The sequence below is a fragment of the Cetorhinus maximus genome, chromosome 3 (assembly GCF_964194155.1).
Source record: "Cetorhinus maximus chromosome 3, sCetMax3.hap1.1, whole genome shotgun sequence".
NCBI lineage: Eukaryota > Metazoa > Chordata > Chondrichthyes > Lamniformes > Cetorhinidae > Cetorhinus > Cetorhinus maximus.
The window spans coordinates 202569604-202590498 of record NC_135881.1 but is presented as its reverse complement, the minus strand read 5'-3'; the positions used below and the strand labels follow the sequence as shown (position 1 = coordinate 202590498).

The 20895-nt window shown below is 43.1% G+C and overlaps 2 protein-coding genes across 4 annotated transcripts; both read right to left on the bottom strand.

Moving 5' to 3' along the window:
• Positions 1–996: 996 nt before the first annotated feature.
• aste1b (asteroid structure-specific endonuclease 1b) lies at positions 997–16293 on the bottom strand. Of its 3 annotated transcripts, none has more exons than XM_078539624.1 (5): positions 16207–16293; positions 8885–10263; positions 7377–7584; positions 5195–5390; positions 997–2767 (listed from the first exon to the last, which is right to left on the bottom strand). In XM_078539624.1, exons 2-5 carry the CDS (start codon positions 10238–10240, stop codon positions 2473–2475), a joined length of 2055 nt encoding a protein of 684 aa, XP_078395750.1. In that variant the 5' UTR covers positions 10241–10263; positions 16207–16293; the 3' UTR covers positions 997–2472. The 3 variants fall into 3 exon arrangements, with proteins under 3 accessions (XP_078395750.1, XP_078395752.1, XP_078395751.1); XM_078539626.1 differs by having other exon boundaries at positions 10178–10263; XM_078539625.1 differs by lacking the exon at positions 997–2767 and adding an exon at positions 3093–3243.
• Positions 13756–14675, bottom strand: hscb (HscB mitochondrial iron-sulfur cluster cochaperone). Its single transcript, XM_078539630.1, has one exon. The coding sequence runs from the start codon at positions 14660–14662 to the stop codon at positions 13775–13777; it is 888 nt and encodes a 295-aa protein (XP_078395756.1). The 5' UTR covers positions 14663–14675; the 3' UTR covers positions 13756–13774.
• Positions 16294–20895: the final 4602 nt, after the last annotated feature.

Sequence of the window (20895 nt, the reverse complement as noted above, 5' to 3'; positions counted from 1 at the left end):
GAGGCATAACAATGTTATTGTAAAAACTTAAATATAAAGATTAAATTACAATCTTTTTAGTATTTAAAATTTTTATTTTGTTTATTGATTATATAAATCACCAACAGTTCACATTCTCAGCCCTATGTGTTTCCTGTCCATTAACAAACAAAATTTACACTTAAGTTTTTGCCTAAAAATATTTTAAAAATTTCAATCAGCTGATGCGTAAATGGTAATGGAAGGAACCTAAAGAGCAGGAATATAGTAGCTTTGAAACAGGTCAAATTTGGGTCCCTGCTGCACCAAATTTCTGTAACCAGTATTTTGCCAAAATCACCTCCCTACTGGATACATTCCAATTCCCATGTTTAGTGACCTTCTCAATCTTTCACAGGTTAGTTTTTAATTATCTAATACCACTTCCATCATCCAGACCCAGGACCAAGTCATTTACAGCATGAAATACTTTACAAGAAGCAATTCCTTTCTAAGCAAGTTTCTGTTTGATTTCACAGAGGAAATTTGTTTCTTAGGTTATGGAGAGCCATAGCATGTTGGACATAATGCACTTAGACAGTAGATTTTGGAATGCAGTGACTCCTGGCTGCTTTAGAAACTGGTTTCTTGCAACAATAAGCCAGACAAAATTAAGGAGCTTAATGTAGAGATTCCTGAAGTTTTGAGCTACATGGAATTCTAAATCTTTTTGTTTTGATGAGTGATGACCTTGACATTTGTAGAGATGATGGATACTGAAATTGTCTCTCTCAAACTTGGAGAAAGAGGACATGACAGAACTGGAAATTCCCAATGTTAGGAGCTAGTTTCTGCGCTGTGTTTAATTGATTTTAAAAAGTGTTAATACTGTTTTTTTAAGTTAGCTTCTTTGGTTTACTTGCCCCTCCAACATGGTATGAAATTTTTTTAAAAATTGAAATATTTCATAAATGATTGGTGTGCTATAATGCATTAAACATTTAGACAATGTTCAGTCTCCACAAAAGAAAACAAATCTTACAGTAAATTTTTATTTCATCTCCAGATAGAATTAGATAATAGTTACAACAATTCTTGTTAATTCAAAATGAAAATGGTCAAGACTTTACTGGCCATAAGGCTGGTAAGATGCAACCTGGCTGGTACGGTAGAATCTAGCACTCGTAAAATGAAAGCACTTTGAATAAAATATACTTCTTTGGGATACTAGTCCTGAAATTAGCCAACATAAATCAGTGACTTCTGCATATAATGTTTGATGCATATGAAAGCTGAAACTCTTCAATGTTAAACCATTTACTTCTATTGTACATTATAGTCTGTTTATCTAATAGATGGAAGGCAACATCATAAACAGTTCTTAAAAATGTATCTTCTGTGTTGGATGGAATAGTGCATTAATAGATGCTAAATTAGCATTGTAATGTGGAAGGATGAGAATGCTCCGATAATCTGAAGTCCTTTCAACCCCGCTTAGACCTTTGGTTAAATTTAACTGTAACCCCCACACGGTCTAAAATTGGGAGTGTCACTTAATGGCAACGTGCAAACTGCTTTGATTGCTTAATGAACTTAACCAAATGCTCATCTATGCACAGCAGAGTCCAGCCATGATTCAACTGGTCTGTACTGCACTAGATATCATTATAAATTCAATAACAGGACCACATTTGTACTCTCAATCCCTAGCTGACAGAGAGAAAAGGCTGGAATTGTGCGTATGTGGATCACAGGTGCAAACCTGACTGGGCTCGGCTATGATAACTGAGAAATGGCCCAACATATTCTTGAGGTCCACAAATAAATGGCCACTTGGATAATGTGTAAAAGGGAAACTTTGCCCAGTGAGAGATTATTACCTTCAGGTAAGAGGAGATGAATAGAAATTGGTATCGTAATTAGTTGGGAAGGGGGAGAGCAAAGTATACAAATTACCACTATGGAATTCATGCAGCAGATTTAAAAAAATATATAATGGTGCACTGGTCAAGTTCTACACTTGATAGCAGAAAAGAAAGTGGCAATTGCTCATTTTACAATAAATTTGGTATGCAAGAAAAGGTCATTTGAGATTAATTTACGCTACACCTAAAATATTTGATAAGCTACTTCCCAAACTGATGGTCCTAGAATTAGATCTGAACTAAATACTGTCGTAAAATATTTCACTTATCATTTATAAGCCTGTTATGTTACAGTATCAGCAGCAGCATTGTGCACCTGTTGACTGAAGCTTAGTTAATGAATTAGGTATGGGCCCCTTAGAAACATAAAGTTTTGAAAAACATTGTCAATTTTATGCAACTGTTATAAATTCACCATGAAATTAACTGCTTTCCTCTTTAAAAGGCAAGCTTAAAAACAAAATGGGTCATGGTGATCCATCCTTGCCAAAACCTTGTGCAGTGCTGTGAAAAGTGAGTTGCATGTCTCACGTGCAGTTTGTATTCAAGATTCCAACAGTTTTTGGTGCTGTAAAGTAACATTGTGGTTTTATCCAAAATCCTCAGTTGATAAGGCTGCAAATCGGTTATTTGCATCATGCCAGGTAGGGAGCCGTTGATTATCTTTGCTCATGGATGACATAGTTGAATTAGCTGTTTGCTTTTCCTTCAGTTTGTTGTGAGACTTGGACTTACTTTTCTTCTGGAAGAGGTCTGCTGGTATTGCGGCGGTCAGTGTGTGCAGGAGCTCACTTGCAATCAGAGAACCCTTTAATAGGTCCTTTGCAGCAACCATCGATTTTAGCTCTTGATACAAACGATGCACAAAAGACCCACTATAGAGGCTTTCCAGAACAGACAGAAAGAATAGATATGAGAGGGAATTCTTAAAGGACTATGCAGGAAATCAATTAGGTTTATTCAAAAACTGGTAGCATTGCTTAAAATGTAAAACTTCTGATCATAAGCAGGGTTGGAAATATATTAGTAAAAAGTGAACACTGTGGAAGTTTCTCCCTGGTAACAGACAAATCTCTTCCAGCACTGATCTGAGGCCAGCTAAGGGAAATTCTTGATCTGAGATGAACTCATTAGGTGCTGGGGGCAGAGAGTCATTTTTTCATTCAGAGAGAACATACATTTACTGTGTTACATGAAATGCAGAAATTGAAGAGAACTATTACAAACTGGAAAGCAGGAAGGAAGGTTATCTATCTGTGGCAGCCTTCCGCGTATGCGCCGTGGTGGTCAACTCTGTATTAAGCATTGCTTGGCGTGGCTCAGGAGCCCTACTCTGGCATAGTAGTCTCTGCCGCATTTGCTGCAGAGGAAGACAGTGGGCTGGGAAGGTGAATGATTTGCTGGCCTCTATTTTCTCTAGGCCCTCTTGGCCAAATGAGTTTTTCATTTCTGCTTGCCTCTTCCAATGCCCTTCCAAACAGTCAGCACCCAGCAGTCTCAGTTGTCAGTATTATCTGTTACCGACCACCACCTAGTGCATATCCTGAAACTTTTTTTTGGAAAGGGCAGGGTGCCTCTTCTGGGTTATTCACCTGTGCAACTAAACTGCTTTCATCATATAACAGAGGTATGGAAATAGCTGTACCATAATAAGTTTGTATTTCTGTTGTGCTAATCTGAGTTCAATCATAACAGTTTGCTCATAAATTAGAAAACAGTATACTGAAAGGTATTAACCACATCCCAAGGCCCTATTCTAGAATTATACAGGACAAAAGGAGACTATTTGCCCCATCCATAGGAACAACAGCACCTCACCTCCATTTACCTGCTAGCTCCATATTCATGGATACCCTTACTGAATAATTTCTCAATTTTAAAACTTTCATTTTGCCAAGTATCCGCAGCCTTTCAGCAGAGTTCCACATTCCCACTCCCCATTTAAATTTGAAATCACCAATTTCCATTTTATGAATTCTGACTTTGGGACTCTGTCCCAACATCTTATCTGGGTGAAAAGAAAACGCTCGTAATGTCTCCATTTTTGGTGATGACCTCATATCTATACTTTCTGATGACCAATTCAGACCAGTGGCAATCGATTTTTCCTTTTTATCAAAGGCCTTTGAACACCTCCATCAAATCTCTTCTTGCCCTTCTGTATTCCTGTGAAAAGAGCTCAGGTTTCTCTAGTCTATCCTCCTAATTAAAGCTCTCAATCAGAAATTATTGCTCTCGCAGCCTCTCCACAGCCTTGATATTCCTCCTAAAATAAGGCAAGCAAAACTGAATATCATTCTAACTGAGGCCCAATCAATATGTACTTGTTTGCATTAACTCTTGGCCATTGGTACTCTACACTTTAATTTAGAAATCAGAGGTCCTATAAGCTTATTTACAACTTAACCTCTCACTTTCAAAGATTTCTGTACTGAACACCAGGTCTTTCTATGCACTGTAAAGTTTTCACCATTTAGTGAACATGCTTTATCCTTCCTCCCAAAATGTATCACATTAAATTTCATCCATCATCTTTCTGCCCATATTTCTGTGCATATTGATATTATTCCTCTGTCCCGGATCACAGATAGTTGGTGTATTTTAACTGGGTGGGGGGGTGGGGAGAGGGCAGCGGAAGGGATTTGTAACCAGTTATATACAGGATAAAATAACTACTTTCTACTAACTATATGATCATTTTCTTAATCTTAAAATATTGGAATAGTCTGAACATATTGTAAATCTAAAACCACAAGTTTTTAAAAATTTATTCTTTCACGGGCTGAGAGTTGCTGGCTGGGCCAGCCTTTATTGCCCATCCCTAACTGCCTTTGACAAGGTGGGGGTGAGCTGCCTTCTTGAACCGCTGCAGTCCATGTGGTGTAGGTACACCCATAGTGATGTTAGGAAGGGAGTTCCAGGATTTTGACCTAATGACACTGAAGGAACGGCGATACAGTTCCAAGTCAGGATGGCGTGTGGCTTGGAGGGGACCTTGGACCTTGCAGGTGATGGTGAACTTTCATAGAGCACAGGAGAGAAACTACTGCACCATAATTACTGTATTTTTTTGCCAAATTCACATATATAGGCAAGGATCTCATTCATCACTAATAGCATTTGCAGGATATTAAATATGAACTATATTCACACATTTACCAAGCAAACTGCTATGTCCTGTAATCTAAGGGAATTGAGAGGGAACAAGGCTTTATCCATTTTTCAGATGAGACGATGAACATTAAGCTGGTATTTAATAATCCTTAGTGATCACGCTGCCATCTACAATTATCTTGTATATATCTCCTTACCGTGTAATATCAGGCACTGGAAGGGGACAGCACAGGAGCCGATTTAGATAGATTCCCATTAAAAGACAGCTCTGCCACTGAGAGAACACGTGAGCTACATCTATATCCAGATTCCCCATCTGCTGCTTTCTTTGTCTCAGCTGAGACAGTCTGTCATACACCATTCTGACGTTCCTCTCCTCAGAGCTGCTGTTACCTAGGCAGATTTGATTGTAAACATAATTAGTCATGCTCCCTCCAAGTTCCTCAGCAATTATTTATTATTTCCATTGTTAGATTTAACATCTGAGTTTACAGACGCAGGCCTGTCACGCTGCAGAATGGTCATGGGGATTCCCTAAATGTATCCACATCTCAGTCAACTGAAACCCTGTGACTGCTTCTGGGAAAGCCATCAAAAGATTCTCCTAAGAATTAAGTCTGTCGCCACCATTTAATACTAACCCTTGCTTCAGAACACTAGTCTTTGAGTAAAGTTGCAAAAAGATAATTCCATAAGCTTTTCCATGAAATGATTTAAAACTAGCAAAAGACGCCAGATTCGACTTTCTTTTTGTGTCAATCTAGCTGGTCTGAGTCAGGGCAACAGGCAGGCTACTGTAGCTGTTTTTGTGGGGTGGGAAGAAAGAGGCAATCAAATCCTGGTTCCTGCTTCCAACTGATATGCAGTGACCACTCCAATACACTAATATTTTCTGGTCAGTGGCAGGAGCATCAGTGCTACAGCAAATGCCAACTCCTGCATAGCCTGGCTAGCTCATTTGATAGTTAAAGGAGTTCTTCATCCCAGAATCATTGCCTTGTGCCCATTGCCTATTGCATGATAGTTTTTTTTAAAAGTGTTTTATTACTTACTTAATTTTACTTTTTAATTCAAAACACTGAAGAATTGTGGTGAATAAAGGCCCTTGTCACAGGTACAAGAATTATAAAGAGTGAACCAGGAGAGCCCAGTCACCAGAGAATACATTCGCTTGTAGAAAATAGTACGTGTTAATAAATAATACAAGACGGGGTAGGCGCATACATTTTGATGTTTCCCAAAGTCTTTTTGATAGCATCAGCAAAAAAAAGTTCCAATTTAAAAAAAACAATACCCTGATGTGTTTTGGTGGAGAATTTTAATGACAGGCAAATGAACAGATCATCTTGGGGAAAAGTTAATCCTAACATGATCCAGTTTTAATTTACTCCCTAATACCGGGTTTCAGTTTGCATCTCAAAAACTTAATTTAGGCTATCTGTCTACTTGTAAATGATAAAATGAGTTACGACACACCAGCTGCATTTAAAAGATCTCACTTTCTGTGGCTGACACTCCCTCTGTGTATGTGCAGGAAGTGCTCCCCCTAGTGTTATGGCACAAATAAACACAGCCTAAGGAACATTTGGGGGGGCGAGGGGGTTGACCATTCTGACAATAACAATTCGTTCTATATCTGTCAATAATGCAACAAAGAGGTGTTGACTGAACCACAAATTAATTGTCACTTATTTTATCCAGGACAGTAAAGGAAGGGAAAAGAGGAAATGAAAGGAGGGGACTGTTTCAGATCAAGAACTCAGTGTAGTAGAATTATAAAGTGATAAGATGCAGCACTAATCTACTAATGAGATACATGAGATGCATTTGGAACATCGTGGGCATCAAATGGGAGGATAAGTGCCCAACACTGAGATACTTCAAAGAGCAGAAATGTCTGGAATTGAAGCACTCATCATGAGAGCTCAGCTCAGATGGAGTGGACATGTTGTACGTCTGGCTGACTTTATCCCCAAGGTAGTCATTTATTCACAACTTAAATTGAACACCAAGATTAAGGTTCAAAGATTTCTGGAAGGCAAACCTAAGGAAATGTGATACGTCCAGTACAGACATGCACAAGAAAGATCTACCTGGGGAGCAATCTCAAGTAGTGGTGGTGTTCCCTTTAAGCAGCAAAGAATACAGACAGCCAAGGACAAAAGGCAAGCTAGAAAGATCAGCAGTCCCAACAAAAATCAGACAATTCATCCTTGCCTGCACTGTGGATAGCCATGCATTCAAGAAACAGCCTACGGGAAACCAACGAATCTTTCACCTGCTAGTATCTTTCACCACTGAATAACGCCACTCTAATTTACAATATATAAACACAGAAATGCTATTATGCTATGCTGTCTTTTTGTAGTTTCTATTTACCTGGCTTGTGTATTATTTTATGTAGTTCTCCAGTTACAATGCAAAGCAGCAAAGCCTGGAGATGGTACAATGTCACTCTGGGTTCAGCATGAGCTACCCAGGAGCAGGTTACAGCAAGTGTTAACTGCAGGTGAGCTGGCAAGGCCAGCACATCAGGTTTTGTCCTCAAGGTGTCCAGTAGAAAGCTGATTCTGTCTGACGTAGAAATCTGCAAAAGATAACGTGTGATCAAGATCCTCTAACAAACCAATCCATTTACACGTAACTGCTCAGTATTGATTCCTAATTAACAGAACTGTTTACTGCCTAATATAAGAGCAAAATACTGTGGATACTGCAAATCTGAAATAACAGAAAATGTTGGAAATTTATTTAAAAATTTAAAATGGAGTTGAGGAGAAATTTTTTGAGGGTAGGTAGTCTGTGGACCTCTCTTGCCCAGAGAGTGACAGAGGCAGGGTCATTGAATATTTTTAAGGCAGAAATAGATTCTTGACTAACAAGGGAATCAAAGAGTAGAGAGGCAGGATAGTGGCGTTGAGGCCACAGTCAGATCAGCCATGATCTTATTGAATGCTTGAGCAGGTTCGGGGCCGAATGGCCGACTCCTCCTAATTGGTATGAAATACTCAGCAGGTCAAGCAGCATCAGAGCTAATGTTTCATCATCTCTCTCCACAGATGCTGCCAGATGTGCTGAGTGATTCCAGCACTTTGTTTTATTACTACTTGATATATTGGGATCAGGAAAGCTTTTTTGCTTAAAATGTAATTCAGCATGTTTCCAATACTGAGTCTGAGACACAAATCAGTAAGGGTGTTAAAAAAACACACCCAAAAGCTGAAAATTTAAAGTACAAATGTTGAAAGTTACAAACTATAACTCTGTGATAAAAGCAGAATTTGTGGTAACTTGGACAATTTCTACAAATATTTCACATGAATTTAAAACAGTAAATTTAAACTGGAAGCTCACCAAATTTCAAAATCTAAGCTGGTGTCCATTTCCATATAATTTTGTTTTCAATATATTGGGAAATATATTAGTACAAAGTTGGTTATTAACTATGTAAAATGTATGGATTTCACATGAAGTTAGGCTGACTTATCTTGACTCATAGTGGTCGACCAATGGCAAGGAAGTGCCCATTATTAGCCAATTTATGTCAATCTCAGAGGTACTGCTGGATATATGGCTTTTAAAATAAAAATGTCATGTTGGGTGCTCTGATTTTGGAGTAAAAGTAGGAAACTTTAATTTGTATATGGATAAACAGTGGATGATACTGTGAACAGAGCCAAAATGAAAAACATTTCAGGTCCAGCCTTGATGCACATAATTTTCCCCCAAAAAATCAAAGTTAAAGAAATATTATTGTGATGATCAAGGCACGGGTGGTTATGACTTAGAAGAGATCTCCCTCCATAGGAGACATATCCATGACATTGTGTAATACCATATACCTTAGTTCCTATATCTCACACTTTATATCATATGTGTACACTCACCTCTGGTAGTCTTTGCAATGAATAGATTTCATCTGAGTTGAATCTTTTCAGCACCGCTTGAACACTAGTTTTTCTCAGTGTTTGCTCATATCTATCGAATTCCTCCACACAATGCACTTTGCTGTGTTCCTCAGCATCAATGCCTGCCCCTCCCCACGTGCTGCTCGCCAAATCCAATGCTAAGTCACGACAAGGCTCATTGGTATATAGTAGAAGTCCATACATAACCTGGCGAATATGCAACGAGCAACTATTACTGCTGGGCCTGCCTGTATTCTCCACCTGAGGTCGCAAAAACACCCTCTTTAAGATCAAGCAGTCACTAAGAAATGGGGCTAACTCTCCTTTGATTAGAGCAAGGCATACCCATTCGGGGGCTTTGCTGGCCAAAGCAGTCGCAATGTGGGGTCTCACATCTTTATTCTGAAAGAACTTTGTAAGGTCCACTTCTGACTGAGTATATTCATCCATAAGAGAGCAGAGAACTTTGCGGACCTCTTCGTGTTCATTTTGTTTTAGGTACTTCAGAATATTTTCAATGGCCTCCTTCGGATCAGTAAATCTGGACAGCCAGTTGAGGAGCCCTTGAATCCGCATGTTTTTCCTTCCCGTTGACACAGAAGTCGTTGCATGGAAACGCACTCGGGTGAAAAAGGCCTCCAAGGAAGGAAGATTCACGTAATCATTGCCATTCAACACCGCAAACAGAGGGAGAAGAGCTTTATTTATGTGGCTAAAATGGTTACAGAAATTCTCCACGGAGAAACACTGGGCCGAAATGTAGGATCCGGTGCGGTCTTTATGAGTAATTATGTTTTGCCATTTAAAGTAATTGAGGGGGCAATAACCAGCCTTCAAATCAAAGACACAGAAGTCACTGTCTAGTGTTAGGACTGGACAGGCCCACTGATTAGCGAGGGTTACAATGTCACGGTCTGCTTCTGAATGGCACTGGACAAAAGGTACTTGCAAATGCACTAAAACTTGTTTAAAAACTTCTGGGCTGAGCAGCGGCAGTAGCAACCCTCCCCCGCCCCTCGAGATAACATGTGCCTTTTGGATTTTCTCCCTGGCACGCTGTTTGATAGTTTCAAACTTCTTATCAGTACAGTCGCATCCACCATCAAATACCACATATGGTGTAATATTACAGAGAGACAGGGCTTCAAAGAACTTGCAGATGACGTCAGTAAACAAATCATATTCACCTCCGTGCTCAAGATCAAGACCAGAGTCAAAGTAAAGTCTATGAAATAAGTTATTGCCATCGATTACAATTTTCGTATTTTGTACCTTGACGTTATTAAAAAATATATTATTTTCTCCAATGTAAGTCATCAATCCATGGATACCCATGTTAATGAGCGAAAGGCTTCACCCTAGGTAACAAATACAATGAGTTGGGCTGGTTAGGTCATACGTGAACATTGTATATAGTGCATATGCTCATTTAGCGACTGAAGTAAAGTCCAAATTCACTATATCAATATATATTTGCTCAGCCTTTTACATATTGAAAGTTCTACCACAACTAAGCAGAAATTAGGAGAATGTTACCAATTCCCTTCCACCTCCCCAATGAAAGCAGCCATTCCTATCCCCCTCTGCTCTGCCAGATGCGTCAAGGGGTATGGGGAGAGAGCGGGAGTACGGCATCGAGATAGAGGATCAGCCATGATCATATTGAATGGCGGTGCAAGTCCGAAGGGCCGAACGACCTACTCCGGCTTCTGTTTCTACATAAGGGTCCAGGTTGTCCGATCATGATGCCCATGGTAGCTCATTAGGTTACAGCAGGTGCGGTGATCAAAAATTTTAGATCAGTCTCCAGTGAGCCCCAGTCACGACTACTGTGCACATTTGACTGCTTAAGCAAATTACTAACCTAAAGTGATCAATATTTGGCACCAACTGGGTTTGGATGCAGTACCCCCTATTAAAAATTGTACTTTTAATTGCAACTATTTAAATTTGTTAGCACACTGCTGTGGTAGCAATAGAGATATCATCAACCTTGTGGTATTTTAGAGTTTGGATACATATCTGCTGAACCAATTGAGTGTAAGAAATATCAGTATTTTGTATTTATTTAGCAACTTTTGCATAGAGAAACATCACAGAGGACCCCGAGGGTGTAACAAAGAAACGGACATCAATCCAAAGAATGAGACTTCAGGGAGGATACATTTCATGTGATTACAGTTTAAAGTATGAGAGTCTTACAAGAAAAGGTTGGGTATACTGAGCTTGTTTCTACTGGAGTTTAGAAGAGTGAGAGGTGACTTGATTGGAGTATAAGGTGGACGTGGAAAGGATGTTTCCTCTTGTGGGTGAGTCCAGAACCGGGGGCACTGTTTTAAAATTTGGGCCTTTTAGGACAGAGGTGAGGAGAATTCTTTTTCTCTCTGAGGGCTGTGCAACTTTGGAGCTCTCTGCCTCAGAAAGCGGTGGAGGTGGGGGGGGTAATTGAACATTTTTAAAGTGAAGGTGGATAGATTCTTGTTAGGCAAGGGAATCAAAGGTTATCGGGGGTGGATGGGAACGTGGACTTATTGAAGGGCGGAGCAGGCTCGAAGGGCTGAATGGCCTACTTCTGCTCCTATTTTGTATGTTTGTAAGTACTCAATTGGCTGTTAAGTGAGGAGACACACGAGGACAGCATCAGAATCGAGTGAGGTGAAGTGCAGACGGGGCTAGAATTTAGAGATATGGGAAGGGCAAAGCCGTGTTGGGATTTATATACCACTTATTTCCCAAGTATATTGTGATTGTATTGTATGTGGTAAGGTTAAAATATGTTTGTGATTTTCATGTTTTAATTAAAATTCAGTGTTTTAAGGGAAATGTAACTGGTTACACATCTGCAGCGCTGTGTCCAGTTCTGGGTACTGCACCTTAGAAGGGATATATTGACCTTGAAAGGAACGTAGTGCATATTCACCAGAATGTCACAAGGGTTAAATTACAAGGAAAGTTACATAAACCAGGCTTGTGCTATTTTATATGGAATATAGAAAGTTGGGGGGGATGGTGGGGGTGATTTGATTGAGGTTTTTAGGATTTTTAAACAAATCTCGTTGGAGTACATAGTTTTTTAACAGATGGGGGAGTTCAGAACAAGGGGACATAACATGAAAAATCAGATCCAGAAGTTAGGGAGCAGCTCCTTGTGCAAAGGGTGGTAGAAATGGGGAACTCAAACAAAAAAAAAGTAGTTGATTAATAATTTTAAATCTGAGATTGACAAATCTTTGCCAGCCAAGGGTAATAAGAAATATGGAGAGGGATGAGCCTTGATCTGATTGAATATTGGAGAGGTTGGAGGTTTTAATTCCTATCAAACATTCCCAACTAAATCTGGATTAATTTTGAGTAAAATAAAAATTCACCGTCACATTTTGCGCTCATGCAAGTTGGAGCTGATAATTCCAGCCTGTCTGTGGTGATTACATTAATACTACATACATAAGAACATAAGAAGTAGGAGGTGCAGGACATTTGGTCCCTCGAGCCAGCTCCGCCATTCAATAAGATCTGACTGTGGCTTTTTAACTCCAATTTCCTGCCTTCCGCCCCGTAGCGCTCAACTCCCTTGTTAATTAAAAAAATCTATCGATCTCAGCCTTGATTTTATTCCTCCACTGCTCTCTGGGGAAGAGAATTCCAAACACTAAGGACCCTCTGAGAAGAAATTCCTCACCTCTGTCTTAAATAGGAGACCCCTTATTTTTAAACTGTGCTTCCATGTGGGGGAAACATCCTCTCAGCATCTACCCTGTCAAGCCCCATATAGAATCTCATATCTTTCAATAGGATCATTCTTTTAAACTCCCAACGAGTACTGGCCCAACCTTTCCTCATTCACCCCAAGAATCAGCCGAGCCAACCTCTCTGAGCTGCTTCCGATTAAAGGATGTCCCTCCTTAGGGTGAACCGAAACTGTGCAAAAAACGGGGCAGAATTTTATGGCCCCCCCCCCCCCGCCGTGGCGGGGCGCAAATTGCAGCGAGTCGTTCAAAAGTCCGTCGACTTTGGCGGGAGCATCAAATCCCACGGGTGTCAAATTCCTCCCCTACGCCCTGTGGGGCTAAAGCAAAACTCCCCCACTTCTGTACACATTCTCCGTGCAATCAAGGTCAACATTTCAAGGTGGTCTGACTGTCATCAATTATAAATACTAAATTAAATTGGGTTTGAATGGGGAGAGGTGGTTTCTCTACAATGGACCCCCACGCAGCAGTCCCATACAACCGTAGAATGTGTAGGTTCACGGACTCCCAAGACACCTGCTCTTTTTGCGGTTTTGTGGAGTCCGTGGACCACGTTTATATAGGGTGTCATTGGCTGCACTCCCTTTTTAGTTATTTAGAAAACCTTCTGTTGCTGTTTTGTTTGCACTTCAGTCCCACGCTCCTGATCTACGGACACCCGGTGCAGAAGGGGGTCGGGAAGGAGGAGGACCTCCTCGTGAACCTGCTCCTGGGCCTAGCCAGGTTGGCCATTAACAGGTCCAGGCAGCGGGCGATCGAGGGGGGAGTCCCGCCCGATTGTTTGTCCCTCTTCCGCGGCTACATTCGCGGCCGGGTGTCCCTGGAAAGGGAGCACGCGGTGTCTGCCGGCACCATCGAGGCCTTCTGTGCCCGGTGGGTGTTTTGTTGACCCCTTTAATCACATTTTGGTTTGATGTTTGTAAGGTTCCTTTAAAGTTTTTCCTTGATTTTACAGCTGACCTGACTTAGGGGCTGTGCTTGATTTCTCCCTTGTTATTGTTAATTTAGTTAATTGTTTTAACTCTACAAGAGTTACCCCCCCCCCCCCCAGTTATGTGATACCCCTGATACTTTACCTCGCTCTCTCTCTCTCCTCCCCCCCCCCCCCCCCCCGCCACCATCAGCGGGGCAGCAGCCGCTCCTTCACCCGCTCGCCGACGCTGCTCCAAAATCGCATCTGGCGCAGCAGCGGGCGGGCTTCCCGCGGGCGGCCCTGCTCGAAGGCCCGGGCCACCTCCTCGGTCAGCTCCTGGAGCCGGGCCTCCACCTCCTCGGCCACCCGGCGGATCTCCTCCTGGCTCCGGGCCTCCTCCAGCTGCTCGTTGAGCTGGAGGACGGTGGCGAGGAAGGCGGGGTCCCCGCCGCCGGGAACCCCGCCGCCCGCCTCCTCCTCCTGCTCGACCCCGGCCTCGCCCGGCAGCTCCAGCCGCAGCAGGTAGAGGCCCCGGGTCAGGGGCTTCAGCAGAGTCCCGAGGGCCTCGTTGACCAGCGCCGACTGCTCCTCCGAGAAGCGGCGCTCGGCCTCGGAGCTGCGGCTGAAGTTGTCCGGGTGCAGGTCCCGCTGGAGGCGGCGCTGGCAGCGCCGGAGCCGCTCGGGCTCCAGGCGGAAGCGGCGCGGGAGGCCCAGCAGCTGGAAGTAGTCGCGGGTCGGGTCCGGGGGCTGCAGGGCCCGGCAGGATGGGCAGAAAAAGTCCGAGGGCTCCACCAGGGCCGCCCCGCACCGCCAGCAGCCTCTGGCCCCCCCGGTACACAGAGCGCGGCGGCCGGGGACGCGGAGCGGGTAGAGCCCGGGCCTGGGCCCGGCCCACAGCTCACACCGTCTCCCGGCGGCCGGAGGGAGCGGGATCCCCGCCCCAGGCGGCGGCGGCGGGAGCGGGATCCCCGCCCAGGGCGGCGGTGGAGGAGGGAGCGGGATCCCCGCCCCGGGAAGCGGCGGGGGGAGCGGGATCCCCGCTCCGATCCGGGCGGCGGTTGGAGCCGCGCGCAGCAACAGCAGCCCGCGCAGCATCGTTCAAACCAGCCAATCAACGGTGCCCAGAAACGTCACTGGCACCGCAACGTCACTTCCGGAATCACCCCGCCCCTGCCTCTGGGTTAATTTTTAACAGAACATGTTTTTGTTGTTGAACATTTTGATTTAAAAAAAATGTTCCCCACTGTTCATTCACAGCCAATACCTTTTTTTTTGGTCTATGTGCTCAATCAACCTTAGCCAGCCTCCCCCTTCATATCTATGTAAATAACTTTGTTTAAGATTGTTCTTTTGGCAAGAGTATATCACTCCCAAATTTAAGATTACTCTTCCCCAGCTTCCTCTTCTATTGGGCAGGTGCAGTTTGAAGGCTGGAGATTTGTTTTTAGTCAAAAACATCTGGGAAGGTGGCATTAAACTGCCACACAACAGAAAACAAAAATAAACAAATGAAGCAGCAAAGAGTAATTACTGAACGTGGTGGTTTCTCATTAACTCTGCTTCTCGCTCCACCAATGCTGCCAAACCTGCTGAGTATTTCCAGCATTTTCCGTTTCCACGACAGCGGTATTTTAAGGTCGGGAATGAAAGCTGTACCTTGTGGTGCCAGCCCGCCAAGGAAAACCCAAGCTATTTGTCGGCCCGCAGATGTTGTGCTTGTTTGATGTAGAGTGTTCCAGTTAGACAATGAATTGAAAATAAAGCAGCTGGTTCATGCTTATCAGTTCAAAAGCTAAAGTTCAGTTAAATAAAAATGAAATGCAGAATGCCCCCCTTCCCACCAAATCACTGAAATCGATAAACAAATAATTTGACATTGCGAAACTGCTGACGAGACCAATGTGCAGCGAGGTGCAAGGTTAATATTGTGGTGATCAAAGGTTGAAAGATTTTTGTTGGGCTGGGCTATTAAGCATTTAAGAGTCACATATTCCCGTCTCTAAAGTGAACCAGAGGAGATTTTGCCAATTTTTTTTGCATCTTAAATTCAAGTTTCATCTTCTGTTATGGTGAGCTTTGAACATGGGCACCCAGGGTATTTGGAGTATTGTCACCATTAGCACATCCTTTAGCCAATATCACCACAGTCAACACCCCTTTGACCTTTTGTCTATGACATCTTTGGCAATCTCTCCTTTGCCTCCACCTATCAGCGGACAGCTTCACCTGTCCCACCACCCCCCCCCACCCCTTAAACAGCTTATATCTCACCTCAAATCTATTTCTCTTTAGTTCTGATGAAGAGTCAGACAGACTCGAAATGTTAACTCTGACTTCCTCTCCGCAGATGCTGTCAGAACTGCTGAGTTTTTCCAGCTATTTTTGTTTTTGTTTCAGATTTCCAGCATCCGCAGTATTTTGCTTTTTTTTACCTTACTTGGGAGTATTAGTCCAGGGACCATACACCACCGCCTCCCTCTTGAGTTGGCTAGGATGGGCAAAAAGTTATCCTAACCGTGAGACGTTGAAGGCACTGAACTATGTGAAAGTTGCCTTATTGGTCTCAACGAATCGAGGATCTAAAATGACTCCACCTCCCGCGATCCACAGTTTTAAACAAAAAAAGCAACAAGTCTTACCGGGAACACAAGCCTTTCAAAAGTGAAACCCTCCCCTTGTCCTCGGCAGTGTCAGGCCGGAAGGCAAATACTCGAAACAACAGTTCCGACTGAAAACAGCCCAACACTTTTCCATAGATTCAAGGGCCGAGATATTGAAACATTTTTTAATCATTTATCGAAACAGCTTTCAGGGTATATGTGTGTGTATATATACATATATATATATAATCTCTCTTTTAAAAAGTGCATCAAATAAAGGTTCAATTTTCAAAAAGTCTCTTCTCTATTCAGGCAGAAATTGTAGAGTTAGGATGTCTGGGTATAAATATTGTTGCAAGGATCCAGGATTTAATCTGATCAAGATCAAGTGTGTAACCAGTCTGACTCTGCTCCAGGGATCCAGGCGGGAAAGACACTGGCTGAAGCTGATTCCGGTGGCGGCCGCCATTGCAGTGACGTCACTGCGAAACTGCCCTATCTGTTCACGGGGGAAGGATTCCCGGCATGCCCCGAGCCGTTGCGGAGCAACCGGGACGCTAAAACCCGCCTCCCTCCCCCGGGGATCCGCCAGCGGGTAAACAAAGGTGCATTGCAGAAAATCTACTGCGTGGAATTTATTGCATAATGTTATTTTATAGAATTTATTGCATTAAAACTATTGCATAGAGAGAGAGAGAGAGATATAGTTAAAGAGCTTGATTGCAGTTGTTAATTTAAACAGCGAGCCTGTTCCTCACTGTATCACTTTGTCTGTTACCTGGGCAGGTGAGTGTGGCACGTGTGCCTGGCTTCCTACAACACTTGTCGCAGGCTTTGCCTGACCCTTGTTGCTAGCAGAACAACTTTGACTTCACTTCTTTAGGGCTGGCTTGGGGACCCCTGTGGATTGCATTGTGTATGATGTTGCCATAGTTTGCAAAGTAGTTTAATCCTTTTTTTTTGCGCTGTCTGTGCATAGGAATGAGAAACGCAGAATCTCCTATTGAAACGCCTCCCTTTTCCAGTCTTCCTCATTGCTGCAACTGTGCGGCTACCATCTGTTCTGATGATGCTACCTTCAAAAACAGCTTCTCTGACATGTCCTCCTTCTTCCTTAACCGAGGTTTTCCATCCACGGTCGTTGACAGGGCCCTCAACCGTGTCCGGCCCATCTCCCGCGCATCCTCCCTCACGCCTTCTCCTCCCTCCCAGAAACATGATAGGGTCCCCCTTGTCCTCACTTATCACCCCACCAGCCTCTGCATTCAAAGGATCATCCTCCGCCATTTCCGCCAACTCCAGCATGATGCCACTACCAAACATATCTTCCCTTCACCCCCACTGGCGGCATTCTGTAGGGTTCGTTCCCTCCGTGACACCCTGGTCCACTCCTCCATCACCCCCTACTCCTCAACCCCCACCTACGGCACCTCCCCATGCAAACGCAAAATATGCAACACCTGGCTCTTCACTTCCTCTCTCCTCACCGTCCAAGGGCCCAAACATTCCTTTCAAGTGAAGCAGCATTTCACTTGCATTTCCCTCAATTTAGTCTATTGCATTCGTTGCTCCCAATGCGGTTTCCTCTACATTGGAGAGACCAAACGCAGACTGGGTGACCGCTTTGCAGAACACCTTCTGTCTGTCCGCAAGCATTACCCAGACCTCCCTGTCGCTTGCCATTTTAACACTCCACCCTGCTCTCTTGCCCACATGTCTGTCCTTGGCTTGCTGCATCGTTCCAGTGAAGCTCAACGCAAACTGGAGGAACAGCACCTCATCTTCCGACTAGGTACTTTACAGCCTTCTGGACTGAATATTGAGTTCAACAACTTTAGATCTTGAACTCCCTCCTCCATCCCCACCCCCTTTCCGTTTCTTCCCCCTTCCTTTTGTTTTTTCCAATATTTATATAGATTTTTCTTTTCCCACCTATTTCCATTATTTTTAAATGTATTCCACCCATGGTTTATTTCACCCCACCCCCACTAGAGCTACCTTGCTTGTTCTGCTCTCCACTCTTAATTAGCACATTCTTTTAGATAATATCACCACCTTCAACACCTCTTTGTTCTTTTGTCTGTGACATCTTTTGGCTATCTCCTCCTATCACTGCTTGCTTGTCCCAAACAACACCCCCCCATTCTTCCCCCCCGACCCGCCTTAAACCAGCTTATATTTCACCCCTTTCCTATTTCTACTTAGTTCTGTTGAAGGGTCACGAGGACTCGAAATGTCAACTTTGCTCTTCTCCGCCGATGCTGCCAGACCTGCTGAGTTTTTCCAGGTATTTCTGTTTTTGTGCGGCTACCAACCTGTTTCTTTAGATGTATTCCTCTCCTCCCCCCCCCCCCCAATTCATCCGAAACTATCACACATCTCTCAACTCAGCCAAGCTGTGGTGTTTGGTTTTGTTCCACACCAGAGCTGCAGTTGTTGGGATACCTGTGACCTTAAGTGGGACTCCAAGCCGGACCTGTCGCTCCCACAGAGCTGGGTCTCATTGAGTTTTCACAGAGCTTGAGTTACAATGCAACAGTTTGCAAAGCTGACACCCAGTGTTAAAACACACCGTTTGTGCGCTTAGAGTATTTCCTGGGGGGAAAAAAAAGTAGTTGCAGTTAATTAAATATGTCTTGATTGCAATATTCAAATTCAAGGCCAATTATTGACATGAGATCAATGAAGTCAGAGTCTGATCGGTTGAGGCCCGGGCAACCAATGCTAAATAAGTTTTATTGCCCTTTTTTAAACCAAAGAGACAAGCACTTGATTTGGAAAGTGGGGAGCCTAGAGGGAGTCGCAAAGGTAAATTATTCACATTCCGCCAGCCAATTAGCTGTGATAACTAAAGGTGAATTAATATCAGGGACCAGGTAAGATACACCCGAGGATTCTTAATGAAGTAATGGAAGAAATTGCATGAAACCTGCCATAAATCCTCCAAAAGCCATCGAACCTTTGCAAAAAAAAAAGGAAAATACTGATAATACTCAGCCGGTCTGGCAGCATTTGTAAAGAAAAAAAAACATTAACTCTGTTTCTTCATGGGATGTGGGCATGACTGGCTAGTCCAGCATTTAAGAGTCAACCATGTTGCTGTGGGTCATACAAGGCAATAACAGCAGATTTCATCTCCTAAAGGGCATTAGTAATGGCTTCCTGATCATCATTAGACTTTTAAATTCTAATTTCACGATTTGCTATCATGGGATTTGAACCTAGGTTCCTAGAGTATTACCCTGGTTGCTGGAATCCTCCAGTGATAATACCACCATGCCACCACCTATTTTTCCTTTTTGTTTTAGATCTCCAGTATCAGCAGTATTTTGCTTAGCACTGCAAGTTGTCTGGTGACAGCAGAGAGGCAAACATTGTTATTGTTCAAAATATATATATGTATGAATGCAGAAAAGATTCATGAGAATTGTAGGGATGGGCAACTTCAGTTATGTAGATGGATTGGAGAAGTTGGGACTATTTTCCTTGGAGAAGAGAAGGTTGAAAGGAGGTTTGATAGGGGGTACTGGACAGAGTAGACCATGGTTCACATTGATGGGAGGATTGAGAACCAGAGGGACACAAATTTATGGTAATTGGCAAAAGATGCAATGGTGGTATAAGGAAAAACATTTTGACACAACAAGGGGTTAGGGCCTGGAATGCACTACCTGACAATATGGTGGAGGCAGGTTTAATCACGGCATTCAAGAGGGAATTTATTTGATATCTAAAATGGAAGAATGTGCAGAGCTACAGGGAGAAAGGAGGGGGGTGACACTAGGTGTATTGCTCCTACGGAGAACCAGCACAGACACGATGGGCCAAATGGCCTCCTTCTGTGCTGTAACAATTCTGTGATTCTGTGATATATGCGGTCCAGGGAACTACAGAGTTTGATGTCCATTATGAGTAAAGTTATGAAAACTTTTATTAAAGATCTAACTATGGAGCTTCTTGCTAGAAATCAGATCTAAAAAGCTAGTCAATAAAGGTTTGTGAAGGGACGCTCTTGCAATTATTAATTACTAGCTTTCCTTGAGGGCGTGACAAAGGAGATGGATAAGGTAAGGCAGTGGATGTGGTGTACTTGGATTTCAGGAAGGCGTTTGATAACAGTTCCAATGGAAAGGCTGGTACATACCAGAAATATACCAGAAAATGTTCCAGAATCAGTGGAAATATTTTTCATTGGATACAATGGGTAGATAGAAAGGAATTATTCCCAACTGGCTGAGGAATCTAGGGCTAGGGTGGAATATTCTTAAAAATTAGAGCCAGACCTTTGAGGACTGAGATCAGGAGCCATTTCTTTATGCAAAAAGTAGTGGAAATTTGGAATTCTCTGTTTCAAACGGCAATTGATGCCGGATCAATCGTTAATTTTAGAACTGAGATTGAGAGATTTTTGTTATCCAAAGGTATTAAAGGGATATGGGATAAAGGGAGGTACGTAGAGTTGGGTCACAGATCAGCTATGATGGCATTGAAGGATGGGGCAGGTTTGAGGGGCTAAATGGTCTCCTCCTGTTCCTATAATACGCAATTGTTTATCTTATAGAATTTAGAGGTATCGTACAGGAACAGCTGGCGAGGGTGTTACCGCTGGGGTCGCACAAGGATCTGTTTTCTGTCTACCATCTCCACAATAGATTTGGAGCGAGGAGTCACAGGCATGAGAGCGGATGCTGGAATTCTGAAAGAAACAGCAAATAACGGAAATACTCA

Excerpts from the sequence above, each read along its gene's own strand:
- aste1b (XM_078539624.1), bottom strand. The coding sequence starts at position 10,240 with ATGGGTATCCATGGATTGATGACTTACATTGGAGAAAATAATATATTT. Across the intron at positions 7,585-8,884 it reads CATTGCAAAGACTACCAGAG|ATTTCTACGTCAGACAGAAT; the intron begins GTGAGTGTACAC and ends TATCTTTTGCAG. Across the intron at positions 5,391-7,376 it reads TAAAATAATACACAAGCCAG|GTAACAGCAGCTCTGAGGAG; the intron begins GTAAATAGAAAC and ends AAATCTGCCTAG.
- hscb (XM_078539630.1), bottom strand. The coding sequence starts at position 14,662 with ATGCTGCGCGGGCTGCTGTTGCTGCGCGCGGCTCCAACCGCCGCCCGG.